At 51.5% G+C, this 26,528-nt stretch overlaps 3 protein-coding genes across 6 annotated transcripts; 1 reads left to right on the forward strand and 2 right to left on the reverse strand.

Moving 5' to 3' along the window:
• Positions 1-8: 8 nt before the first annotated feature.
• On the forward strand, positions 9-695 carry C9H19orf73 (chromosome 9 C19orf73 homolog). The gene is given in 4 exon segments (XM_045510796.2): positions 9-293; positions 296-366; positions 368-400; positions 402-695. Coding segments are annotated over 4 exon segments (468 nt in total). The 5' UTR covers positions 9-142; the 3' UTR covers positions 615-695.
• Positions 696-833: 138 nt separating this feature from the next.
• On the reverse strand, positions 834-4,413 carry LIN7B (lin-7 homolog B, crumbs cell polarity complex component). 2 transcript variants are annotated; one of them, XM_074369257.1, is made up of 6 exons: positions 4,276-4,413; positions 3,735-3,853; positions 3,391-3,462; positions 2,535-2,744; positions 1,299-1,459; positions 834-943 (listed from the first exon to the last, which is right to left on the reverse strand). In XM_074369257.1, the coding sequence occupies exons 1-6, from the start codon at positions 4,310-4,312 to the stop codon at positions 922-924; spliced, it is 621 nt and encodes a 206-aa protein (XP_074225358.1). In that variant the 5' UTR covers positions 4,313-4,413; the 3' UTR covers positions 834-921. The 2 variants fall into 2 exon arrangements, with proteins under 2 accessions (XP_074225358.1, XP_074225359.1); XM_074369258.1 differs by lacking the exon at positions 834-943 and having other exon boundaries at positions 1,317-1,520.
• Positions 4,414-7,924: 3,511 nt separating this feature from the next.
• SNRNP70 (small nuclear ribonucleoprotein U1 subunit 70) lies at positions 7,925-23,211 on the reverse strand. Of its 3 annotated transcripts, none has more exons than XM_074369272.1 (10): positions 23,072-23,211; positions 22,138-22,294; positions 20,699-20,761; positions 20,529-20,583; positions 16,030-16,094; positions 15,819-15,881; positions 15,053-15,134; positions 11,753-11,854; positions 8,824-8,911; positions 7,925-8,715 (listed from the first exon to the last, which is right to left on the reverse strand). In XM_074369272.1, exons 2-10 carry the CDS (start codon positions 22,282-22,284, stop codon positions 8,085-8,087), a joined length of 1,296 nt encoding a protein of 431 aa, XP_074225373.1. In that variant the 5' UTR covers positions 22,285-22,294; positions 23,072-23,211; the 3' UTR covers positions 7,925-8,084. The 3 variants fall into 3 exon arrangements, with proteins under 3 accessions (XP_074225373.1, XP_074225371.1, XP_074225372.1); XM_074369270.1 differs by having other exon boundaries at positions 7,925-8,742; XM_074369271.1 differs by having other exon boundaries at positions 7,925-8,742; positions 23,045-23,184.
• Between the last annotated feature and the right edge of the window lie 3,317 nt (positions 23,212-26,528).

Below are 26,528 nucleotides of genomic sequence, written 5' to 3' on the forward strand. Positions count from 1 at the left end.
GCCGGCCGGCGGCTAAACTCCACCTCTGCACTGGCTGGGAGGGGTCGCGCGGGCGGAGAGCGGGAGGCGGGGTTCAAGGTGCGTCGGCCAATAGGCACGCGGCGTGCGGCGGCTGGGGCGGAAGGCGGAGCCCGGCAGGGGGATGATGTCACCTGGAGCGAGTGGCGCGCGGCGTGGAACGCGAGTCGCGACCCCAGATTCCGGCGGTAGCGCGCGCCGGCCCTCGCGCCGCACGGGACGGGAGGGCTGGGCTGGCGGCGAGGTGAGAGTAAAGAATGGATTTTAAGGCGGGGGCGCCTCCTGGGACACGCGCTCAGGTTGGAAGGTGGAGTGAATACCAGGTTGACGAGTACACCTTATTCTGCACCCCTTGCGCCCGCCTCGGGAACTGCACGTGGCACCCCCCACCCCTGCCTCCCACGCGGACGATTGTATGGCCGGCAGGGCTCCCCCGGCGGACCAGGCTAATGGTTCGCTCCGCCCCGCCCACACAGAGGCCGCCCACTGACTCGCGGCGATTCAGAACTCCTCCGTCCGATCATCTACGGAGGAAGGGGGCTCGACCTCCGCCCTCAGAATCTCTGAAGGGTAGGGGGCGTTGGTTTCAGCTCTGACTCTGCACTTGGACCCAGGCTGGGTCCCAACCTCCACCCTTGGACTTGTCACTAGGAAGCTCGACAGCCTCTGCCTTTGGACCTGGGGGAAAGTCTCTACCTCTGCTGTCAGACTCTAAAAGGGCTTCTTCAGGGTCTGGTCTCGACCTCAGCTTCTCTCCTTCCCCCACATCTCCAGACACTCTAAACCCCGAATGCTGGACAGACACGGACGCTCAGTGAGGGTTAAAGATCTTTAAATAAGGAGCTGGTGACAATAAATACTGTACAGGGGAGGGAGTTAGGGAGGGGGTCCAGATCTGTGGTTTCAGCCTCGAGACTCCAAGGACCTGCAAGGAGGGTAAAGAGAGGGGAGCCAGGCTCAGGGGAGGGGAGGGGAGGAGGCATGGGAGAGAGCTGGGGCTGGGGTTCCAGAGCCAAGGGCCCAGGGAAGTGGGTTGAGGGATTCCTGAGAGAGTAGGTTCCCGATCTTGGTATGGGAGTGAGCTAGGAGCCCCCAAAGTATTAAGGCAGAATGGCTTGGGGTAAAAGAATGGCCTGGATCAAAAGTCAGAATCCTAGGGGAAGGAGCCAGGGCTGGGGGAGGCAATCAAGGTCTCAGAAGTCATTGGCCTGGCTTGGGGAGTCTGGGGATAAGGGAGGCAGGCAGTAGAGGCCCCAGGGGTGCTGTGGCAAAGGGCTCACGAATAGCTCTGATGTTGGCGTCGGCGGGCAGAGCGCATCTTCTCAAAGCGGGCCTCCATCTCCTCCAGCACCCGAGGTGTGTAACGCACCACCAGCTTCACGGAGCCCTGGGCAGCCTTCAGCAGCTCCACTGCCTTCTCATGCTGCTCACCCTCAACGCTCTGCAGGGGCGGTGCACAGACAGCTGGGCCTGGGGCCCACCACCCTCACCCAGCCCCAGCCCTGGAAATGGGACCAACAGTTGGTGAGACTGGTACCTGCCCCAAGATGCCAAGGCCTCACATCCTCATGGGACAGTCACTAGCTCTTGGCTCAGTGTCCTTCCCCCAAACCTTCCAAGTTCCCCATGTCAGGGACAAGCCCCATGTTAGCCTTCAGTCACTGAGCCAGACCTCCAGGCCCATATCTTTATCCCCTGCCCCCAGCCCCATCCCTCCTGCCCAGACTACCTCTTCTCTGTTCCCACCACCAGGCCCAGCTCAGGCCTCATTCTCTCCCCCTGTGGACTCTCACCCTACCAGCCTCCTCCTTGGCCTTTTGGCCTCCAGTCTCTTCCCTCAGTCCATCCCCTCCAGAGTCCCAAAGAGGTTTTTCTAGGTCTCCAGGCTGAGCCTACCCTTCCCCTACTCAAAGCCCTTCCATGGGTCCCCAGAACCCTTGAGACAAAGTCCCAGCTTCTCAGGCTGGCAATGAGGCCCTGCATGGCTGGCCCCAACCACCTATCCAGCTGTGTCCCCATCTACTCTAACCACAGCAATTTTAATTACCTGCATGCCCCAGTCCTCCATCGGAACCAAGCCCTTTCTCCTCAGCTCATAGGAATGCAGAGTCACAGCCCCTACCTATCACATCTTCAGCCAGTAACACCTTTCTTCAACTTATTTGCCTGGAGAACTCCTACTCATCCTACAAAACCCAACTCAAATGTCCCTTCAACTTCCCACATCTACAGCAGTCTGGTGCCATATCTGGGCTCTCACAATGCTTTGTGCTTCCTCATTATTATCTTCCTGGTTTAGAATTCTTTTGGTCAGAGTCTATCTCTGTCACTAGAGAGGGGAAGTCCTTGAATGTAGGAGCTGAGGTCAATTACTCTCAGAGTCTGCAGTAATGCCCAGCATAGGGCTGGACACAGAGGCAGTGCTCTGTCAGTGTGCATTGAATGAATGTCAAAAACAGGGACTGTGCTACCTTAGACAGACTGGGATCCCAGCCCTGCTTCAGCCCCCTACTCACCACACCATTCACTGACAACAGCTGGTCCCCACGCTTGAGGCCTCCGTGCCGGTCAGCCACGCCTCCAGGGATGACACGGGAAATGTAGATGGGCGAATTCTGCTCCTTGCCCCCCATGATATTGAAGCCCAGGCCCTCATCTGTCTTGGGCAGTTCCACTACCCTAGGATGTGCATGGCCCTCACTGGCTGTGAAGGCGGCCACCGTGGCCTAGGAAAAAGAAAACCTCAGGAAATGAGGGCCCCTCCATGATGGGCAGGCCAACGAAGGTGGAGAATCTGCACCAGGGAGAGGGATTTAGGCCAAACAGCTTTCCTCAAGCACAGAACGCCTGCTACAATTCAACACAAGATGACTTGGTAGTGATAGTATGTCCCTTTTAGTCACTTTGGACACTTCAGACTGTCAAAGAGAAAGTCTCCATTTGGTGTGAGGGTGTTGTTCTGAATACTCAGCACTTGCCAATATCGCTTTTTAAAGAGAAAAGCAAGGCCTGGACAGAGCCGAGAGCCTCCAGGAAGCAGCAAGAACTTGCATCTAATAAGTCTGATAAAATTTCAGTGTTTAATGCTACTTCACTGTTTTCATTGTATGAATGTTTAAGGCTATCTTCTAGTCAGGCATGCAGTACTAGTTTCCAGTTGTAGTGGTTAAAGATGCCTTTATATGACATTTAAGCTAAAAATGTGAGATTACTTAAAATAAATTATAAACAATAGTAAGGGTGGTATGTAGATTTGGCAAAACTCAGAAAAGAGGATCAGAAATCAGGAATGACTGACGTTAGGAAGATACTGAACTAACCCATGTGGTTCAGTGGGTACCATGGGCAATGGGGTGGGTGGGGGACACCTACCTTGGCTGTGGCGTGGGCCCGGATCTCAGCACTGCCGGTGATGTCCAGCGTGTCATAGAGCTGCTCATATACCTGGTGAGGACGCAGCAGCCTCAGGGAGCCGCCAGGCCCCTCCTCCCTTCTACACTGAGTCCAGGCCCGCAGACCCGCCCACCCAGGGATCCGCCCCGCCCCCGCAACCGGGAGGCCGCAGAAACTACAACTCCCAAAGAACCCCTGAGCTGAAGCGTCGGCACCTCAAGGAGGGCCGCCCCGGTCGCTGCTGGGAGACGTAGTCCCTGGGCTCGGGGCGACCAGGAGGACTACGGCCGCCCGCTCGTGCCTCGGCGCTGCGTTGCTCTCACCTCCCGGATGGCTGAGCAGAAGCGGCTCTGCAGGACTCTCTGGAGGGCCTGCAGCTTCTGCGGGGGCAGCTCCCCGCTACGCTGGAGCCGCTCGAGGAGCTCCACCGCCCGGGACACGTCTGTGGAGCGGGGGCGGGGAGCATAGACCCAGAGTCAGAGACAAGAAGACGCAGAGAAACACGTAGAGATGCGGCCAGAGACCAAGTAAGGGCGAGCGCAGACCCCGGGAAGGACAGCCGAGTCCCAGTCGGACACCCGCAGAGTCACCAGTGGCGGGGAAGAGACTGCAGCCAGCCGGGCGCACTGCGTCCCCAAGATCCCCATACACACACACAGGCAGGGGTGTGCAGCAGACGCCCCCTCCCTAGCTGGCTCGCCCACGGACCCTCCCACACCCACCGACGGCCCCACTCTCGGTGCCCCGCCCCGCCCACCCCCGCCGGGTCCGCCCACCCGCCTGGGCCTTGCAGTGGTAGGGACGGCGACCCGGGTCTGGGACGCAGGCCGCGACCGGGTGGGCAGGGCCCCCTGGCGCGCTTACCCCGCTCCAGCCCCAGCGGCTCCACCAGCGCAGCCATGTCCGCGCGGCCGCTGCAAGGCACCCGCCTTCCCAGTCGCCGGCGAGGAGGGAGGGGCTGCGCGAGGCCACGCCCCGGCGACGAGCACCCCCCCCCTGCGGAGGCGTGGCCTGGCGTGTGCACCGCCCCACCTGCAGCCGCATGGGTCTTGGAGCCCTGCTCTCAGACCCCATCGGTCTGTTGGGTTTGTGACCCCTCCTACTGCAGCCTTTGTCTGTCTGCACCACCTTCCATCTCAGCCTGTCTTGCTTGCCACATCTGTCTGTCCCCTGCCTATCATTTTTCCCCCACATTCGTTGGACAAACTTATGTTAACATCTGGGCCCAAGACGATGGATACGACACTGAGCAGGGCGGATAAGTCCACTGCCCTCCCGGAGCTTAGTCTGTGAGCGAGGGGAGGTAGACAACTAACCATGACTGTGATCAGAATTGGGAGCAGGGAGATGACTATCTAGGGACACTGACAAAGAGTCCTTGGAGGTAAGATCATCAAGAGGTGGGGCGTGGGTCATTTTCCAAGCAGGAGGAGCCCACATGACTGGACAGCAGAGTAAGGATTAGAGTAGTTTATGATGAAGGTGAAAAGGTTGGCAAGATGGACAGCCTTGTGTGTTGGCATACTCGTGTTGAGGATTTTGAACTTCATGGTAACTCAGAAGAGTAAAATGTGATATTCAAATATGTATTTTAAGATCACTACGGGGAGACTGGATTGGATGGGAGCAAGCGTGGGAGCAGAGGGACCGATCAGGAGGCCATGATGACTGGGACAAGGGCAGAGGCATGGAGGACAGATGGACAGATTTGGAAATGTGTCTTGGTGATTAACTGTATACAAGGACTGGGAGGTGGAGAAGGTGGGTATTAAGTCGCCTGTGGGCCTTTTGCTAAGAATGGTCTATGCTGGTGGTGGGATATGGGATATTCTGACTTTGAAGAGCCTGTGTAATATCCAAGGCCTGCATGCAGTTTTGAGAATTTGGGCAGAGGTGGTTAATAAAACCATAGGAGTAGACAGGAATGCTGGAGGCAAGAGAACATAGAATGAAGAGGACCTAGAATGAAGAGGACCTAGGACAGAGTTCTCAAAACTCCTAACATGTAAAAGCCAGGAAGAAATCAAAGAATGGCTAGAAAGGTAGGAGGAAAAGTAGGTGGGAGAAACCATGAGAAGAGTTTCTGAAAGAGGAAGTGGGCTGTGGCATCAGATGCTCTTGAGAGGCCAAAAAAATGTAGATGTAGACAATACTGGAGAAGTCTGGTGTTATTTCACTATTAGCTGAATGGGTAAAGTACATCCTCAGTTAACGTCACCATTGGTAGGATGGAGAGTCCAGAAAAGGGCTTTTGCAAAATGAGAGGACTAGAGAAGGTTTGTCTGTCCCTCTGTCCTTCATATTTTTCTCTTATTTTAATAATAACATTTACAGTTAAAAACAAAACCAAATAATACAGAAGGACTGAAGTTGCCAAGCACCAACCTCTGTCCCTGTTCCTAACCCTCCTCACTGCAAGAGGCAACAGGGTATAGATGTTTCATCTACTGGTTGCTTCTGTATCTAAATAACATAGCATTTCTCCAATTTTTAAATTTTAGATGTTAGCAATATATTACATATTGATTTTCCACCCTTACAACCTTGCCCCTCTCTTCCTGTGGTTGCTTTATGGTCCCAGTTCTTAGATCAGTCAATAAAGTGCTCACATTATGTCTAAGTACTTTCGGTTTACTGTAGAGCTCAAGTAGTGTTCTGTGACATTTCCTACCTTAAACAGCTTCTGTTTTTTTCTGTAATGTCTAACTACTTTTGTTTCTTTCATCACAATCTCAATTTCTTTCAACATAGTTATTTCAGTCTCTCTTAATTCCAACCTTGGAATCATGCCTGGGTCTGTTTCTATTGACTATTTTTTTCTCTATGAGTAGATGCTAAGCATTGTGTACAAAAAACCAGAGGCTCTAGCTTCTTCCAAAGAAGCTTAAATTGTCTTCTGGCAGGTAAATCACATACATCCTGATGAGGTCTGGTTCTAGGCTCTTAGGCCTGGTCTATTTAACTGGCGGCCTAACTCCAACACTGTGGCACTCTGGGGGGTCTCAAGCACAGCCTCCTTCCACCACAGCAGGACTTGAACCCTAACCTGCCCCAACCCCCGCCCCGGTCTACATGGCTCAGATCTCTGCTCAGCAGCTTAGCCTCCGTCATTGCTGAGGAGCCCTTGGAGGGGTCTTGCAACGACAACGCACAGCTGAGGAGCTGGCAAATGCCTAGAGGAAAGATTGCAGGTAGATTCTGGGGCTCAAGTCCCAGCTGTCTGGTCCAACCTCTGTGAACTTAGCCCAGCTGAGGACTGCCACTTTCTGAGTCTACTCTGTCATGCTAAATGGGCAGATGTCCTCAAAGAAAAAGCAAGAGAAATATTAGTCACCTCTGCATGCTTTCCTTTTCTTGGGGTTCAGACCTGCCTCGAGTCTGGCCTATACTGTTTACTCCCCAAAGACTTTCACGTCACTTTTATGTGTTTTGTCCAGTCGTTATACAAGTGGCCTGTGCCAGGTTAGTCCAAAATGGGCTGTTCTTCATAGCCAGTTCCAGTAGTCTGGTTTCAACATCTGGGATATCTATGAAAAAACACTAATTAGAGGTATTAAGTTCTTGCAGGACCAGTTTCTCTATCTTATGGTCTCTTTTGGCAGGACTTTTTCAAGTGTCTGGGATTTTTGGTTGTTTGTAAAAATTGAGGCAGTTAAATAGCATACTAGAATCCTGGTGGATGTCAGCCAGATTTCACGGACAGACTGCCTCTGGGTTACCAAGCCAAGTTTGCCTTTAGGCTGAGGAACTAATGAAATACAAAAGTAGGTCTTATATTTGCCTAGGCAGCAAATGCCCAGCTTCTAGACTGTTCTGGGTACAAATCCTGCTCCAGCCTCCTACCTGTTATACCTGGAGTTTCAGGCTTGGGCCTCTGGAGGCTCTGCAAGGCCAATGGCTTCCTTCTCAAATGGTTACCAGACTGAAGCTTTCCCACCACCATCTTATTTAATCTTTAGTCTGGGAATGTGTCAACATCTCAACTGCTGACGGAACCTCTTGTCCCGTTATTCCTCTCCTATCACTAGATGTGAAAAACAGTCGGTGAAGCTGCAGTCATGAACTGTAGGCCCTCCTCCATCCTGGCCCTGTGAGGACTTTCAGCTCTACCCCATCTTACCCTTTTATCTCGCTCTCATGTTTCATTCCCTTACCTTTTCCCCTGCTCTCCAACTTAGACAACAGCTCCCCTTGCACACAATGGAGTTGTAGTTTCTACTGAGTCTTCTAGTGCCTAGAGCCCCCCATCCCCCAACCAAGGCAGGGTTATGCATAGTCCCACAGGGGATGTGAGAGAGGTGAAAATAGAAAGACACAAAAGGATCAAGGACCCTTCCAGAGGGCTTCCTTGCCCCACTGTAAACAGCTCTGGTGTACTGGGCTGGCCCAGCCTTAAGTCATAAAGCTCAAGTTCTATGCTTGCCCTGGAAAATCAAGCAAGGTAGGGCTATCAAAAATCAGGTGACAACCTTCTGGGGAAGACAGTAAGAGCAGCGAAGAAACCAAATGCCCATTATCAACAAGAAATTAATTTTATTTTTAAATCCAAGGGACCAGAACAAATGAGGAAACTCCTACCCTTGGCTAGCAAACTTAGGTGGTGGCCAAGAAGGTTGGGGAGAGGACAGCAACAGGGTGGGTAGGAACACGTCCAAACCGGTGCGAGGCTCTCTTCACTCAGGCGCAGCCTCCATCAGATACCCGTTCTCCGGAGCGAGATAGCCGTCCCCTCCCTCAGGCTCCATGTACATGTCTCGGCCGTCGTTGCCCAGACCTTCCAGCCCGTTGTCCTGGCCGCCGCCGCCACCCCCACCTCGGGCCTCATCCCTACCCCGTTCACCACCCCGCTCCCCCCGCTTGTGCTCCCGATCCCGGTCTCGATCGCGGTCCCGGCGCCGCTCCCGCTCGCTCCGGTGACTCCGACGTCGTTCCCGATCACGATCCCGGCCCTTCTCCTCAGGGCCATCGGGGCCGTCAGGACCCAGCTCCCCAGGAGGCCCATCATCAGGAGGCGCGTCACCAGCCTCGGAGGGCTCCACCATGTCGCCGCCACCTCCACCTCCGCCACGAAGCTCCTCCTTGCGCTCCCGCTCCCGCCGTGCCCGCTCCCGGCTCCGGCTGCTTCGCCTCTTGCGGTCCCGGTCCTTGTCCTTGCTCCGCTCCCTGGAGCGCCGCCGTTCGTCCTTGTCACGACTCCGGGAGCGCCGCCGCCGGTCCCGAGAGCGGGAGCGTCGTCGTTCTCGCTCCTTGTCTCGCTCGCGGCTTCGCTCCCGGCGCTCCCGCTCGCGGTCCCGGTCCCGGTCCCTGTGGGGAAGCGGGGAGGGGCCGGGCCTGGATGAGGTGGGCAGAGGTTTGCGGCAGGGCTCCCCAGCACGACCACCCCGGCCCCGGACGCCGGCTGCCCCCTCTCACCTCTCATCGTAGCGGGAGGTGTCGTCCCGGCCCGAGTGCCGAATGTTCACGTCGGCCCCACCTCTCCTGGTACCACCGAGGCCACCTCCTGGGGGTGAGGCAGAAGACAGCAGGTCAGTCTGGGCAGGGAACCCGAGGAGGGGTGGGGAGGGTGGCAAAGAGCAAAGGGAAGGACAACCACCCCCTCGGCCGCCGACTACAGCGCGGACTCCTCTAACATGACCAGCCAGCCTCACTCAGATCACAAGGCTTCCCTAGCGCTGGCTGGGAAACACCTGGTACTGAGACCCCAAAGCTCATGTTCTTCACCACTACGTCCGACACAGCCTTCCGGCAAACCCTCCTTTCTGGTCATCCTCATCCTCACGCAAACGCGAAGCTGCTGCAATCTTTCTAACTGAAAACGTGGCCGGCTTCCCAGCCTTCACTGGCTCCCCACCGCCTACGGGCCACACTCCCTATCGGGTGACTGGCTCCTTCCCATCTTCCAAAGAAGGGCCCCTGGCTCTTTTATGTTCCAGGCATTTTCCCATTTCCTCATAATGTCCATTTCCTTCCTGCCCCAGTTTTTGGGATCATTCACCTCGTTCCATGGAATCTCATCTCCCTTGTCTAGTTCACTCCTACTTACCCTTCACATGTTAACCCAAACATCACTTCCTCAGCCTGCCTTCCCTGACCTACAAGGTAAGCCGCTCTCCAATGCTCACAGACCACAAACATGTCCCTCCCAGAACTTCAAGTAGGGTTTCCAGTTTTGTATGTGCTGTGTGAGTTGACTAACAGCTGCCTCCCCCACCTGCCTGTGATGCATCATCCAAGTCAGGACAATATCTAGCTTTGCTCACTGTAACCTGCACCTAGTACAGCACCTGGGATATAAAACTGTACCTGCAGCAGTCAAATGACTGACAGCCCTAAGGAGCAGGGGAGTCTCCTTCAGATGGGAAAGCAAACTCAGAGTCACCTGCCCACGGTGACAGCAAGGAAGGGCAGAGCTGAGCTGGACTCACCACTGACTCCAGACCCTGCCCTCTTCACTCTCCTCAGTGCCTCTCTGCCTGGAGGAAGCATCAGTGAGGCAGGCCTGGGTTCCATATAAGGCATGCCTTTCAGCAGTGAAGGTGAAAAAGGAAAGCAGCTGCTTGGGTAACAAAGACATTCAAATAGGGACAAGTAACCGCCCGGGCGTCTGGAATGTCCCAGGTACAGGACAGAATGCACTAGTGTTTTCCATTTTCAGATCATGACCCAGCAATGGATCATATCATTAATTTGATGGGTTGCAACCAATATATTAAAAAATAAGATAAAGCAACAGAATATAAAATACTAGTATGGCTCTCTCTCTCCAAGATGGCCTGCACCCTGTCCAGGGAGTGTATACCTTTCTAAATAAATCTACTTTTACTCAAAAACAAACAAACACAAAAAAACTAGTATATACTGACTGTAGGAAAGATCATTACTATTAGTAATAAAGTTTCAAAAAGCTTTCTTTTTGGTTAAATTTTTTTTTTCATGTACCCTGGCCCAAGATGCACTGGGTATCACCATCGAAAAGCTTGAATCAAACTATAAGATTCTGGGATTCCAAGATTCTACCACAATAGGAAACAGCAGACTCTGAAAGACTCACTCCAACCCAGAGAGCGAGATAAGAACCTATCTATTAAGTTCAGAGACTCAGCAAATGAGTAGTGTGGTCTACTCAGCAAAGGCAAGTCAAGAGTGAGAACAGCCAGTTCATGTGTAACTGAAAAATTATGCTCTATGCTGGAAAGTGACACAACATTGTAAACTGACTATAACTCAATGAAATTTAAAAAAAAAAAAAAAAAAAAAAGCGAGAATAGCTGGCTGGGAGGCAGAAATAAGAGCAGAGGTTTCTGGACCCACGTGGGTGTCTGCCCAGGGAAGATCATTTTCTCTGACAACTGTCACTCGCCGTCATAGTAGCTGGACCTCAACAGCCATGCTTGGATGGCAAGATCTCAGCCCCAGGTCCAGGCCCAATCCTGAGCCACTAAGATCCACCCACCCTGAAACGGAGAGACTCCTCCAGGACTGCGTGCAAAGCAGGGAGCTGTGGAATGCCACACTGGGCCACTGTGGAGAGACAAAAGAGCCCAGTCTACACAAGCAGTGAACAAGGCCAAGGTGAGCTGCAGACATGCCAGAGGTGGCTCTTGATAGTTAAGGGCCGGCTACCAGGTCCAACTGAGGCCCATAGGCATCATATGTCTCTGGGCTCTGAGAGACACCAGGGTTCTCATCAAGGCCCCTTTATGCTCTGGGAAGCTCAAATCTATGTCTGATAGTTGCTATCAAATTGAACTTGACTAAAATGGTGACTGACAATGAGAAACAGACAGTGAGGAGGTCTGAACGTAGGAGGCTGTGAGGGCAGAGGTGACCTATTTATGTCCTACTCTTGACTAGAAGCCTGGTACACAGCTGGTGATCAAACTGGCATTTGCTGAACCAAGGAATGAATGAACATATGAGCAGGAGCAAAGTATAAGTGGATGAGAGAGTGACTTTTATAAGCCCCACCAAATGCCAGCCACATGGCATTAGCTGAGCTCAGTGAATTCTGAGGTTATTCCCACTTTCCAAGATGAGGAAAACTGAGGCAGGAAGAGGGAAAATCCACCAGCCAGAAAGTATGCAAGCTGGAATTTGATCCCAGATTGGCTTCTGGCAAGGTCAGTACTCTTGCTCCTAACTGAAAAACCAGAATGAGAAAACAGACCAGGAAAATGATAGTGATGAGAAAGGGTGGGCTGGAGAGAGGGAGAAAGGATGTGAGCGGCCGGTGAGCTAGGAGAGGAAGAGAAGACAGGAAGCAGCAGAGGGTGCAGAAGAGAGGTGAGAAAGAAGCCACAAAGAGCAGGACCCAAGCCCAGTCTGAGCAGGATGTGCTCACCCAGCCGCCGGGGCCTCCAGCCCTTCACAGTTCGGCCCCGCTCCACGTCCACAAGGACTCTCCGGCCGTCAATCTTCTTGCCGTCTGCGTGCTTGTAAGCGGCTGCAACAGATGTGGGGTGGGGGGGAGGGGGAAGAGTCCCCAGAGGGTCCTCTAGTCAGGATAAGGCCCAGCTACATGGCATCCCCCAGCCCGTGTCCCCATCAACACACTTGCACACGCACACACACATACACACACCCACACACATACACACGCCCACCAGCCAGCCAGGCAACTGACAGCCAGACCAACCCTCTCCCCAACCAGGAGGGGCCTGCTCCATCTCAGCGCCTGTTTCCTTATCACCCCCCAATCACTATTGGGGGGGCAAGACCGCTCCCACCATCCACCCCCAGCCTTGTCACACTCCCATTTGACAGAGCAGCCCCCTCGCATCAAGGAGGCCAAAGTCGCTGCAAAGAAACCGGAGGTTAACTTAAGGCTGGACTCTGCTGTGGGGGAGGGCTCCTCCACAACCCCAGACATGCACCCTGGAACATCATGCTGGGGGAGGAGGCCCGGCCGGGCCGCTCTGCACCCCAGTTCACGCCGGTTTCCTTTTTCTGTATTTTTTTGGGGGGAGGATGAGCGTGGGGGGGGGAACAGACATCAGAACAGAAAATGAACCAGAAGGGGGGTGGGAGAAATCTTTAGGAGGTGGCAGGGAGCAGAAGGGTGGGTTACGGTGCTCCCAGGGGGCCTGGAGGGGCCCCCACAGCCAGTAGGCGAGAGGGAAAGTGGAGGGAGGCATGGGAGACGTGCGGTGCTGCTGACGATTCCTGCCTTACCTGAGATGACTGCCACCCAACCCCAGCCCCAGCCCCTCTCTCCCTCCACACCCCCAGCTCAACACATGCTGGGAGGCCAACCTCAGCCTGAGCCTCTCAGGAAGGGTGAGGAGTAGAGGCAGAGATGCGGGGAAAGGCGTGTTCCTGCTCCTGGGCAGGGCACAGCAAAGGACAGGCCCAGTCCCTGGCCTGTCTCACATGGGGCTGTCAGGAAGGCCAAAAAAGTCCCTATCTCCCACCCCCAGCCCTAGCCTAGGGGCTTGTCCTCAACCAACCACAATACCCTGCCCCACCCCAGCCCTCTCCCCCCCAATAACAACCAGAGGAAGAGAAAAAGGTGCCATTTACCGATGCCGGCCTTGCGGGTGTCCAAACCGAGCGGGATGGGGGGGGCTCGGCAACTCCTGGGGGCCTGGCGAGGAGGCGGGCTTCCCGGGGGGGGGACACGGGACCGCTTACCTGGAGCCCCCAAGCTTACCTGAGCACGCGCATAGACCCCACACCCACCACCAAGGGGTCAGCTAAAGCTACAGGGAAGGGAGCTGAGGGGATTCTAGGGAGCCAGAGAGGGAGAGGAACCACATCTGCTACACCGCCTGGAGACAGGCAGAGGAAGTGGTGGACCCCAAAGAAACCTCATGGAGGCCTTGACCAAGGGGGAGACAAGGATTAACATCAAGTCTGGGAGCTAGAAAGCCGTGGGACTACCTTGTTTGAATTAAAAAAGGCGGCTAGGGAGAACTTAGCAAACCTGTCCACCTTCACATTTGCCCAATAAAGTCCACGTTCAACTAGGCACATGCCCCACCCTCTCTCAGCACATGGAATGACTTTCCACCTCCAACTCCACACTCCCTCCCACCACCTGCTTCATCCCAAAGGCTGGCACACAAGGGGACAGCCTTGAGGGTCCAGGAGATGGAGTACTGCCTATGATCTGAGGGGAAGGGGCCACTTGGCCCCTGAACCCAGAGGAGGGTGGTGGGGGAAGGAATTTAAGGACTGGGAACACAGTCAAGCAAAGGAACCCTGCTCTGGTTCACTGTCCCAAACCCCAGAAGAGGCCCAACCCGGGAGTAACAGCAAAGAAAACATGTGACATGTGTATTTCTAGGCTTCTCTCTCTCTCCCTCTCTTAGGTCTCTATTCGGTGGAAAGGTCTTTAGTAAAATCCACAACACCTTCAGTTGCTGACAGCCTGTTACTCGATCCCTCCCACATCCCAGTCCCCAATTCCATGCACTCTGCGGAGCAGCTGGGCTCCACAGCCCTTTGGGAGGCCTCAACCATGATAAAGCAGACAGGAAGGGGGCAGAGCACCCCAAAGCTAGTAAGCAAAAAGACTCTCCAGGGCCACCACGGTGACAGCCCCGCAGAAGGTGTGGGGCCGGGGAGCGACGGGTTGCAGGGTTCCACCCAGAGCCCTGGCCCATCCCGGCTTCGGTATTCCCGCCACCTTGCCGCTGCTGCCATGAAGCCAGGTAAGTCAGGGCGTTGGGCTGAGCCCAAGTGGAGAGGCCAGCTGCCTTTCCCGTCGGGGTTCATCTATCCCCTCCTGGGATCAGCAAGATTATCGGAACATATGGATCAAGGGGCAGAAGGGACAAAGGGCACCCAAAAGAGGAAAGGGTTCTGGGTGCGGGGAGGTTGAGGGGCGACTAGGGACGGGAGGAGGGAATGCCTCGCTGCTCCTGAGCTGCCTGGCTAAACTGGGCAGGTGTGCGGTGCTGAGTGATCTTACCCATGATACAAACCCTTATACCAACCATACACTGAGGTGTTGTAAGGGGAGCGTAAGCATCAGCTGCAAGCCAGCTGCGTGGTGGCTGCAGTGACAATAAGAACAGTCAATTAATACGGCGGCCCCTGGACACGCCGCAGCCCTGCCCACCCCCACCCACCCATCCCTGCCCATGTGGACGCCGCCGCAGCCTCAAAGGGGGCTTTGGAGATGGGGGGGCAGGCGCTGAACACGCCTACCAGCCCACTGCCCGCTGAGGAACAGGGTGGGGGGCTGGGGGTGGGGAGGCAGAGGGTCGGGTGGCCCAGCCCCAGCTCTGCTGAGGGGAAAAGAGGGCAGGTTCAAAGGCCAGTCCTCATTCCAACCTGGCTGCCCCCAACTCCAGTGGGGACGATGGGGAGAGGCTCCCCAAAAATCCGACCCTTCCCCCCACCTCCAGCTAGCCCCAGCCCCCACCCAGTTCCCTCCTTGCCCCTGAGGTTCAACGTGTGACACTTACCTCCCCGGGTTCACACACACACACACGTTGTGGGGGATTTTGGTTTTTGTTTTTTAAAAAACACGTATATATAAAAAAAAAAAAGATATATCAGAAACAGAGGGAGGAGGAGAAGAGACATCGCTAATGTCAGGGCCAGCAGGGTGGGGCTGGGGACAGACGGCGGGAAGGGGCTGGGGAAGCAGAGAAGAGAGAGGTCAGAGGGCAGGGCTCAGGTGGGAGGTACTCACAATGCATGTCTCGCTCGTGTTCATACTCGATGAAGGCATAGCCTCGGGGCTTTCCTGACCGCTTACTGTAGACCATGTGTATCTAGGGGGGAGGGGGCGGTAGGGACAGAGGTTGGTTCCAACATAGGGAAACCCCACCCCATCAGTCACATGGCCTGTGTGGCAGGCCCGGGCTGAGTGGTGCCAGTGACAGATGCCTCAGACCCTCTGCCCTTCAAGGACCCAGAGTCACTGATGCTCTAATGGCCCTGGGTTTATCAGTTTCTGTGCATGATGACCTCAAGCTCTCACTACACTCCAGAGCATGTGAGTGACTTTTAAGTAAATAAAGAAATGTCAGTTGAACTTAAAGCCTTGCTCTAAAACAAGAATCAACATACATTTTCTATAAAGGGCCAGACAGGAGCTATTTCCAGCTCTGAGGGCCATACAGCCAAAGACATAACGACCCAACTCTGCCTTACAGCAATAGCAGTCACAGATGATAGTAAACAAATGGGCCTGGCTGGATACCCATAAAACTTTATTTACAAATACTAAGTTTGCAGTTGGCTAATCTGTGCTCTAAACCAGTAACAAGCAGTCATTACTTCTTAATTTTACTTCCACTACCTCAAGTCTACTGCATGGAAGTGCAGTCAGCATATGAGCCCAGGCCATGGAATCAAACCCTGAAATAATGCGGTGGTCCTCAGGGCTGGGAGCCAGCCTTCCCCCTCCCTCCACACACCTCCAACTTAAACCACCCCTGCCCCAGTCCACTCACTCTTTTGATAGGTCCGTACACCTCAAATTCTCTCCGGAGCTTGGATTCTGTTGTGTCATAGTTCTACAAGGAGACAGATGTGAAGTTAAGAGGAAGCAGCTCTCAGAACATTCCCAGGACCAGGTTACTATCTACACCCAAACTCTCTAGAGGAGTTCCCCAGGGTTCCAAGCTCCTCTGGAGTTCCAAGGGTTGGGAGCTGGGTACTCACCACTCTGGCCACAAAGAGAGTCTTGAAGGCATCACCCTGAGCATTGGGATCATTGTGAGGGTCCCCTGTGCAGGAAAAAAAAGTATTTGTAAGAAAGTGTCCACAACCTTGTGTAACAAGACAGGCAGAGACAGGTGGGCAGAGACCCAGAGGAACTTTGGTCACCTGGCGACCTTGGGCACGGACCCTCTAAGCCCTGCTTTCCCTGAAGCACAGCAGCCATTATCAGCAACCTTTATCTTATCCAATGATGGGAAGGAATAAGGCTGACTTCACACTGACAGTATGGGGGCCAGCCTAATAGCCATTTCAGATCTACATATTCTGAGGTTGAGGTCCCTCTCAGGTATGAGTAACTAAGCCCAAAGGGGCATCTCTGGGGAAGCAGCCTGAGCCTTCCAGGTACTGAGCTTCCTCCTTCACCCATAGGGCCACAGTGCCACCCACTGGCATGGCCCACAACTACAGCCTGCAGCGAAAGCTGAGATCAAGCACCCCTAAGGCCTGGAGTGGGAGCCTAGCAGGGTCCAAGCACTGCTCTCTTCCCTGTCCTGTGGTCTCTGGGAGGAACTCAAGGCTGGCATTGGAGCTTCCAATAGGCTGATCAGATGCTTACTCCCAGCCTTACTACCACTAACCATTGAGGAATAACCACCTCCACAGACAGAAGCCAGAATCTTGTCACAAAACCAACGCTACAGGTGATTCTGATGGGTCAGGCCTGAGAAGAAGTCCTTTTCACAAAGTCTGGTGGTCTCACCACACACAATGGTTTCTGACTCCTGTCAGGGCCCCAAAGGCACCCTGCCCATTGCACTGTGAGGCGGTTCTTCTACCCAACAGTGCTACCTTCAGGAGAACTTGACATATTCTAGAACTTGCCATATTCTAGAAGAACATGAGAAAACAAATGTTAACTAATTTATTGAGCACATAATTAGGCCCAGACACTGCTAAACACTAAGAATTGTTTACCATCATTCTGCAAATGGAAGAGAAGTGTCAGAGTAGCAGAGAAGCCAAGCTCGGCTTTACATCCCGGCCTGACCTCACAACCCAGGCTCATATGCTGAACCCCTAAGCGTTAGCTTCTCAGGAAGAGTTTGTGTGTTTCAAGAAGCCAGAGAATTAAAAGCCGTATGTGTTTTCCATGAGAGGGTTTGGCTGCAAACATAAACTAAGTTCAAGATGACTTCAGGGAATTTCTTGAAAAGCAGAAGACTGAACCCAAATTTAAGAGAGTAACTACCTGGAAACTGATGGTTGCCCTCGAAGATAACTCTGTCCCCTGAGCCTGCCCCCTGAGTCCCTCACCCTACCTCGTCCCTCTGGGGCTGTAATTTTCCAGGCCTGGATGTCTCAGTCTGCACCCATTCATCCAACAGATATTTGTTAAGCACTACTATGTACCCAGAACTCCTGTAGGAGCTGGGGGTTCAACAGCGAACAAGACAAAAAAGATCCCTACCTTCTCGGAGCTCAGACATTACTGGAGGAAGGCTAACAGTAAACAAGGTAAATGAGGCAATCATCTAGTTTTAGCAGATAATCACAGAGATGGGGAGAAGAGTTTTAATGGGATGGTCCAGAAAGGCCTCACTGAGATGACAGCATGTGACCTGATGGCGTATTTAATAGGAAACGAAGCCTCGCCAATACCAGGCAGCAGGCGGTCTAACAGGTACAGCAGGAACAGAACAGTGTTACCCTGACCACTGCCTGGCGGGGTGGACAAAGGCCAAACAGCAGAGAGCTGAGCTTCCTGACAGGCAGCCTGGAGGTGCCCAGCAGACGGAACGGGAAACCACCCCAGGCACCCTGCACGAGTCTCCACAGTTCTTGTTTAACCAAGAGGCTCAGGAGTGTAACCAAAGGTAAAACCTTGTGCATCTGAGCCAGTACCCACGTATCTGAAGAAAGGACCCATGAGCTAAAAGAAGGTGGCAAAGAACTGCAGTTCATCAGCAGTTTACCCCTCAGCAAGCACACAAACCCACTCCATCCTGCTGGCAACTCTGCCCTTGGGAAATCCTTGGTTAAGGATTATCTACATAGCAGCCCAGAGCAGGGGCTCCAAGGACTAGACTGTGGAGCTGGGAAACCTCATTAGGCTTTTAGAAGGCAGAGAAACTATTTCAGAACTCTTCCTCCTGGTAAGCATGCTCTTCACCTCCACAAACCTCCATTTCCTTAAAACTAGGAGTAACAACCCCTGCCACATTTAGAACCTGTTAGGAAGTAAAAAACATGAAATATATTAAGTGTTCAGTAAGGGGCAAGGTCCCCTTGAATGGTAGCTGTTAACTGTGACAAGGCACAACAAGTCTCTATACTCGGGGACCGAGGCTCTCAGGGGCAGAGAAACCCTACTGTACTTGATCCATCCTTTCCTTTTCCTTTCTACTATACGGAAGTTCAAACACTTAAGGAAACACAACAGCATAATGAACCCCTATGAACCAGCTTCAATTATCACCAGAGCTACACCTATTACATCTCTACCACCACCAGCATATTTAAAATCAGAGTACTTTAAATTTTAAGCTCCAGATATACCATTGTAGTTCTATAAGACTTAAAAAAAAAAAAAAGAGTAACGATGGTACCGTTATTACACCTTAAAAAGTTAACACTAGTTCCCTAACCTCACTAAGACCTTGTGTCCAATGTTCGTATGTCCTCAACTGTTTCAAAACTAGATTTTTACAGTTGGCTCATTTAAATCAGGACCCAAGGAAGCTCCACACTTACCATTTGGTTGAGGTGATTCTTTAATCCATTTGGTTCACTCCCTGCCCCTGCCTTTAACATTTATTTGTTAAAGAAACTGGGTCACAAATTTGTCTTCTACAATTCTCTACATTCTAAATTTGGCTAACTGCATCCTCAGGATCATTCAACATGTCAGGATCCCACTTTTAAAGTATGGAAAACAATTTCCAGCAGAAGTGACTTATCCAAGGTCACAACAGCTGTAAGCAGCAGAGGCGGGCTTAACACTCAAGTGGGTCAGACTACAAGGCCTGTGCCCCCGCAGCAGAGCTGAAAGGCTCCCCAAGTTAACTGCTGCCAACAGTTCTCTACCAGGTCCCACTGGAGCGGGGGCCACAATGGTGGGCAAATTCTATCCAAACCCTGCTTTCCTGGAGTAACTATGAACCAAAGTAGAGATGAATGTGTATCAGTGAGCCCCTCCTACAGACTCAAGTGACCAACCTGCAGCAGGACCTAGGGCTTTCAGTGCACGAGGGGATGTGACTTAAGCAAGGGAGTCACAAAAGGCTTCCCTGAGGAGTGACGGCTGACAGAGACACAAAGGGCAGTTCCATATAAACCAAGGTATCATCTGAGACAGGGGAACAGCCTGGGCAAAGACCCAATGACAGGAGACCATCTGGGAAGGATGAGGGGTGAGAAGAGGCCAGTGCAGGCTGCAGGGGTTGGGGGCAGCATGGGCAGAATGCATCCTCAGTGGGCAGGAGAGGGACTCTGGTCTTTATGCTGAAAACAAAAGGAAGCTGTTAGCAGAGAAAGGTACAATCAGAGTTGTATTTTAAAAAGCTCCACAGAACCTGGCAGGGACAGAGATATAGGCAAACCAGTCAGACTGTTATTGTGTGTCCAGGCCGGAGGGGCCCTGCATGGTGGACACAGAGAGAAGGCTCAGAACTGTGACATTTAGAGAGTAACAGGGAGAGATCCTGGTGACAGGCTGGGGAAACAGTGAGAAAAAGGTGTTGAAAGCAAACTGGGTGGCAGCAACTGAGGTCCTGACTTGCAAAGCTGGATGACCATGTTCCAGCGAAGGAAACAACCAAAGACCAGATTGGTAGGGAGAGAAAATAACGATTGTGGTTCGGACACTGAGTTTGATATGCCTTTGAGGCATCCAAGAAAAGACAGGAAAGCAGTGAGAGTCAGGGATCAGAGAGCTCTCAGCTAGGTGCCCAGGTATTCAGCTGTCAGGCATTTGCATAAGCTCCCTGAGGAATGTGCCACACCAGGGAACGAGATTCTGAGTGAAGTGATTCACCACAGCCTCACATGGAAAACCCAAGTCTTCTGACTGCAAAGTCCCTGCTAACAAGAAAGGGCCATTAGAGGTTGGTACGTGACCCTCCTGTGAAGCCTGGTTAACGGCTACAACGTACTCCAATTCCTCCTGTACCCAGAAGGGATGAAACACCCCCAGCCCAAGGGCCGGGGAGCTAAGGTGGAGTCAGGACTGCCTCACCAGCCCAACCTCACCACCTCTGCCTATGAGGCCCGGCTAGTGTAGGCCCCTGCAGGATGCAGCCCAAGGCACCAGGATCCCTTCCTGCCCACCCTTACTCCACGCTCTGCTGCTTAAATGCCTAAACGAAACAGAGTGCTGGCAAACAGGGTGCTAAAAAAGTGAACTGACAATCGCATTTTCCCAAATTAGAGTCCTGGGCTGTCCTTGGGGAGAGAAACACAAGAGTGAACAAGAGACATGAAAGGAGGAAAGAGGGACTTACACATTTTTAGCTCTGTCTCCACTTCTTGCTGTCGCCGCTCAATCTTTTCCCGTCTCTGTCAGGAGAAAAGTAGACAACTAAACACAGACAGAAGTGCCCCGATGTCACGGAACTTTCTGAAGAAAGTGGCAAAAAAGATGTGGTGGAGTCAGAAGGCAAACACTACATACCTTCCTCTCCATGCGTTCCTCCCGGGTTTCTGCACGAGTTGGAGGAGGGGCATCTCGAGGGTCCTGGGAACAAGACGTGACAGAGTGGGAGTGACGGGGGGAAATAGCAAGAGACACCCATCCAGGAAACAGTAAGCATCTCGACCATGCTCCCCTACATGTACACATGTATACACACACACACACAAACACGGACAGTTCCCAGGCCAGTGGAGGTAGGGGAGTGGCGCAGATCAAAGCATGGTCCACGGACCAGTGATATTTGCTGCTACTTGTCTGTGACAACAGAAGTACAGAAACTAAGAATAAGTATTCAAAAACTTCTACAGCAATCTGAGTAGTTTTATGCCCACTGAACTTAATAAAAATTTGATTTTTTACTTTGTATTCTTTCTTTAAAGACACTAGAAAAAAATGAAAATAATTCTCCTATGTGTTCAAAAGCATCAATCTCCAATGGAGTTGTCCTTTATTACAGGTAGGAATTGGGACAGGCCCTAAACAGAAAGAGCTGACAGCGCAGTGCTCAGAGGAAAAAACCAGACACCCCCTGAGGGCCAGAGCCCTTCCTGAAGGTCTCAGCAAGCACTCATTAAACAGTAATTGGCACATGACCCACGCCTGCCACCTGCCTGTTGACGTTAGTTTAACTGGCTAATAACATTTTCCAAATACCGGTTCACTGAGGGTGGCAAATCCTACTAAACAGCCAATCTACCATCTCTCTACTAGCTTCTGCTCTGCAACTTCCTCCACCTCCCCTTTCCCACTCGATGCCAGAACTTTCTTCTTCTGACCTCTGGCTGTGTGCCAGCATTTCTCAGGTGTTCTCTGATGCACCTTAAGAGGTGGATATTGTCATCCTAATTTTACAAATGAAAAAACTCAGGCCCACGAGACTAAGTCGTTTAATCATGTTTATCCCGCAGATACAAAGCTAAAATTCTCACGCCCATGGTCTTAAGCAACCCACCACCCGGTGCTACCCCTTTACAAATATCACCGTATAAACAACAAAAATGGCAAGTACGATAAGAAATACTAATATCTGCTAACTGCTTAATGCCAAGCCCTGTAACGTAAGTTTTTTCGTCAATTCTCCATCAATATTACAACGAAGATACTAACATCCCCTTGCAAAAGATGAAGAAATCACAGCACTAAGAGGGTACACCTCTTGCCCAAGTTCACACAGCTGATAAATGATGCGCCAAGGACTACCTAGCTTGAGAGCCTCAATCCTTAACTGGTAGTTACTCAATTTTCACAAAAACCCTACAAGGGATGCATCATCTACCCCAATTAAGACAGGGAAACCGAGGTTAAAAGTCACCTGCCTTTATCACACAGCTAGAAAACTGGACAGAGACTGGACTCCCAAATCCAGCCCCCAGGCCCCAAAGAACCCAACCAGCTCCAGGTCTGCTCAGCGAACTCACCTCAAACTCTCGGATGTACGGTGCGATGCCACAGTAAGGTTGATTGTGGTGTTTTTCATGTGGCAGTTTCTCCAGGGGTGGCAGGTATGGGATGGGGTCGCGGGGAGCAAAGAGGGCCAGAAGGTTGGGCGGCAGGAACTGAGTCATCTTGCCAAGTCTGAGAGCAGAAGCAAAACCACCTTATGTTAGGGTGAAGTGGGAGAGATGAAGCCCCTATAACTCCTTGACTCCCAGGAAGAGAGAAAAACAGAGGCAAAATCTTCAGTATCAAAATAGGTTCTTTAAGGGCAGAGAGCAATCCTAAGTCACGGGGAACGAAGGAAAAAATCTGAATGAGAAAGCAAGTTCCTGGGGAAGGACTGTGTGAAGGGGTGGGGTCAGGCCGGTAAGGAAAACAAAGACTGAAAAAGCGTTTCTGAGTAGTGAAGTCTCAGACTCCTGAGCAAGGATCTGCGGGGCTGAGAGTCCCTGGGGGCTTGTAGAGGCATCAATGATCCTGAGGAGGGAAGTTCAGGACAGTGACGGCTGGTGGTCCCGTACCTTGGATAACAGATTATGGGGCGAGGGTCGCAGGACGTCTCCGATCAAGGGAGGGAGTCATAAGTAGCAAACCCCTCAAGCCAGGGGGTTGTGGGTAATAGATCCAGGCCCCCACAGGCAAAAGGAATTATGGGTAAAGTTCCAGGACGCAGCGGAGGCGAGGGAAAAAAAGGCAACACACCGCAAGGGCCTGTGGGTAAGTGACCGCTGAAGGGGGAAGGGGGTCTATGGGAAGAGAGCCTTACTGCCCAGAGAACTCTGGGTAAAGGGTGCAAAAAGGTACTGTGGCGGTGGCGCGGGAAGGGGACCCGGCAGCTGGGAAAGGACTGGGACCCACCGCAGGGGCTTGTGGGTAGCGGCCCCGCACCTGGTAAAGCCAGTCAGTCACACTCACCCGCCGCGCGGCGCCCTCCTCGGCCTGGCGACGGTCCCAGGGCTCGCGGCGGCTGCGGCAGCCCCTCAGCAATAGGTACGCCTGCTCTGGCTTCGACTCTGGCAGGGTCTACGTCCCTCAGTCTCTGTCGCCCGCCCACCGCGCGCACCAGGCCGCTGCTCACAAGCCCGCGCGGCCCCAGCTCGCGGCAGGGGCAAGGGGTGGAACCAGCCTCAAATCCCTCCGCCGGCCGCACTGCGCACGCGCTGCGCGAGTCAAGTACAACCCACACACAGGGACTCTGACGCCGCCGCGGGTACTACGCACGCGCGAGGTCACTGCTCCGCCTTCGGACAGCTTAAATTCCTTTGCCGCGGCCGGCTGGTGTCCGTAGTGCGCACGCGCGCTCCTCCCCACGCTCTGCTTTTTCACCTCGCGCTCTGGGCTCCAACCGCCTCTGTCCGCGAGACCCTTTTCGATGCTCCACCCCTTTCCCTAACTCACTTCCCGGATCTTGTGCGCATGCTTATATTGTTTTGTATGGTATATACCCTTCCGCCGCCTGGCAAAGAGTCCCTACATGAACAGTGTGATTACCTAACATATTAAATCAGTAATCGAGCGCCGGCAGTGTGCTCCGCAGTGTTTGGCCACTGGGGTTGTAGCATGTGACTAAAGCAAAGTCTTTTCCTTTTTGGAGCGTACGTTGTACTGCGGGAGACAATAAAGGCATTTTAAAAATAAATTTAATTTAGGATAGTGGCCAGCACAATAAAGGAAAACAGGGCAGAGTAAGGTGTTGGGCAGTGAAAGAGGGTCTATTTTAGAAAGGGTGATAACGGAAGGCTCTTCTTAAGAGGTGACTTTTGAACAAAGGCCCGATGGAGGGGAGATCTGGGCGGGGTTAACAGCAAGTGCAAAGGCCCTGATTTAGGAATCCCATGTTGTTGGCTGTGAGAGCAGAGAGCTGGCGGCCGTGTTATTTAGGATCCTGTAAACCTGTAAGAAGTTAAGTATTTTAAGTTTTGGGGGTAGATTCAATTGCCTGTTTAATAATAATTACAGAAATTATTACAAAATTTAAATGACTAAATTCATATTACTTAAAAATTTTTTTTATCACATTTGCTTTATCAATGTGAGAATTCTGTGCTATTTTTTGGAGCTTTTCTGTAATTATAAAATTCGTTCAAAATAAAAAGTTTGAAGAAAAAGCTAAATCTGCTTTAATAACATATTTTTCTTTTATGCTATTTGAAAGTAAATTGCCGAGGCACTGCGTCTCTAAATGCGTCAGCATGTAACTCCTAAGAATAAGAACATTCTTTTACATAACCGCAAAACGATTTTCACCTCTGAGAATATTTATCCAGCCCCTATTCGGATTTTCCCAATTGACCCACAAATATTTTGCTTTAATCCGAACCAGTAGCCAATCAAGGTTCACATCTCTTTAGTCTCTTTTAATATAGAATAGATACACGCATGTACACCCACACACTTTTTTTCTCATTAGTTGTTGGTTTTTCCCCAGAGTTCAGAGCAGTTTCCAGTAGAATGTCCCACATTCTGGATTTGTCTGATTGTTTCCTCGTGTTTAGTTTATTCCACTACCCCTGTTTTGCCTATAAAATGGAAATTGAGTTGGAAGCTTTGAATAGACTGACATTGAGCATTTTTGGCAAGAACGCTTCCGTGGTGATACTGCAGGCTTTGTATTTGCATCACATCTGGGAGGTGCATAATGTCAGGAGGTCCCCCTATTATGATGCTGAGTTTGGTCACCTGGTCAAGGAGCTAACTGCCAGATCTCTCCTTGTAAAGATACATTTTCCCTTTGGTAATCTGAGCAGTGAGACTCTGCCACTGGGCAAATATTCTGTTCCCCAAGCATCTCTCACCCCATGGTTGTAGCAGCCATTGCTGATCCTTGACTGAATCAAGTGTTACCTGGGGGAGAGGACAGATTTTATTTGAAATGAAATAGGAAGTATCTTAAGAGTTTTGATCAGGAGGACAGACCTAATTTACATTCTTAAAAGATCATTTCAGGAGGAGGAGGTGGATGGACAGAAAAAAAAACGTAGAGAAGAGGCTGAAGAAGAACAGTAGATGCTTAGAAGGCTACAATTTCCAGGGGAGAGATGGTGGCTTGGCTGAGATGATAGTGTTACCCAACTCACTTTGGCTGCTTACTGCTTGAAAGCCAATACTGGAGAGACAGGTGTTGGTAGGAAAGGAAAAGTTGCTTTATTCAGGAGGCCAGCAACCTGGGGAGGAGGTGGACTTATGGAGAAAAGCCAACTTGCAGTTGCCAATCAGGGGACAAGAGCTTTTAAAGGGGAGTCTCTGGGGTGTATATGCAGAGGGAGGGGGCTACATGCAGAACAGCACAGTCAGGTCTGACAATTGTCTTGAAGTTAGTCCTGTGGTGGTCTGATCAGTGTCATCTTGATTGTTTTAAGTACAGTTAATCTTTAGTTCCAGGACTGGGTTTTTCCCATTTCTTTGAGGACAGTTCTTGAAATTGTGCAAGATGGATCAGCTTGTCATGGCTACAGTCTGGTTATCATGTAGGTAACTTCTTCCACCTGGTGGGGGTTTCAGTATCTGCAAAACGGCTCCAAAAATATAGCTCAGAATACTAACTATAGCCCTTGAGGAGGAACTAAAGGTTCTTGAGTGTGTTTAATGATGAAATTGTTATTATTTTGTCCTGTTTGACTGCTTTTCTTTGCTTCTTCATTTTTCATTTTTTTCTGGTTAAATTTATTCTTTGGCTAAAGTTTTTGTACAGACAAAAAGCAGGCAGAGGAGATGGTGGGGAGTCTGTCCTAAGAAGACCCCGTAGTGTCTTCCTCCATCACAGTAGCAGTGGGGTGGAAAGGAGTGATGAGATTCAGGATGTATTGTGACGGTAGGGCTCACTTATTCAGTTGCTATAGGAGTGGAATTAGAGTGTATGGAAAAGAGGGATGTTAAAAATAATACTTAGAGGAAATTAAGGAGGACTAAATGCAATGTGGGATCCTGGAGAAGATTCTGACCTGGAAAAAGAACACTAGTGGAAAACTGGTGAGATTCAAATAAGGTTTGTAGCATTATTGGTTAACAGCATTATATTATTGTTAATTTCCTGACAAATTATTGTAGTACGGTTATGAAAGAAGTTGACATTGGTGAAAGATGGGTGAAGGATATATGGGAATTCTGTACCGTTTTTGGCAACTTTCCTGTAAGTCTGAAATGATTTCAAAATAACAAGTTTAATGAAAACATTTAAATGAAGTTGATCTTCCCTTAATAATAATCCTCGCTCCTAGATTTGTTGACTAATCAACTGGCTCATTGATGGTGCCATTGATTTAGAGAGGGAAGACGTGTAATGGTCGAGGAGGAGTTCTGGGTTTGGACATACCAAAGATGTCTGACACTCAGGTGGAGCTATGGCCTTGAAAGTTGGAAGATATGACAATCA

The sequence above is a fragment of the Camelus bactrianus genome, chromosome 9, assembly GCF_048773025.1.
Source record: "Camelus bactrianus isolate YW-2024 breed Bactrian camel chromosome 9, ASM4877302v1, whole genome shotgun sequence".
Lineage (NCBI taxonomy): Eukaryota > Metazoa > Chordata > Mammalia > Artiodactyla > Camelidae > Camelus > Camelus bactrianus.

Excerpts from the sequence above, each read along its gene's own strand:
- SNRNP70 (XM_074369270.1), bottom strand. The coding sequence starts at position 22,284 with ATGACTCAGTTCCTGCCGCCCAACCTTCTGGCCCTCTTTGCTCCCCGC. Across the intron at positions 16,095-20,528 it reads GGAGACAGAGCTAAAAATGT|GGGACCCTCACAATGATCCC; the intron begins GTAAGTCCCTCT and ends TTTCCTGCACAG. Across the intron at positions 8,912-11,752 it reads CTGGAGGCCCCGGCGGCTGG|GAGGTGGCCTCGGTGGTACC; the intron begins GTGAGCACATCC and ends CCTCACCCCCAG.
- LIN7B (XM_074369257.1), bottom strand. The coding sequence starts at position 4,312 with ATGGCTGCGCTGGTGGAGCCGCTGGGGCTGGAGCGGG. Across the intron at positions 3,854-4,275 it reads GCCGCTGGGGCTGGAGCGGG|ACGTGTCCCGGGCGGTGGAG; the intron begins GTAAGCGCGCCA and ends CCCGCTCCACAG. Across the intron at positions 1,460-2,534 it reads TGTTGTCAGTGAATGGTGTG|AGCGTTGAGGGTGAGCAGCA; the intron begins GTGAGTAGGGGG and ends CCGCCCCTGCAG.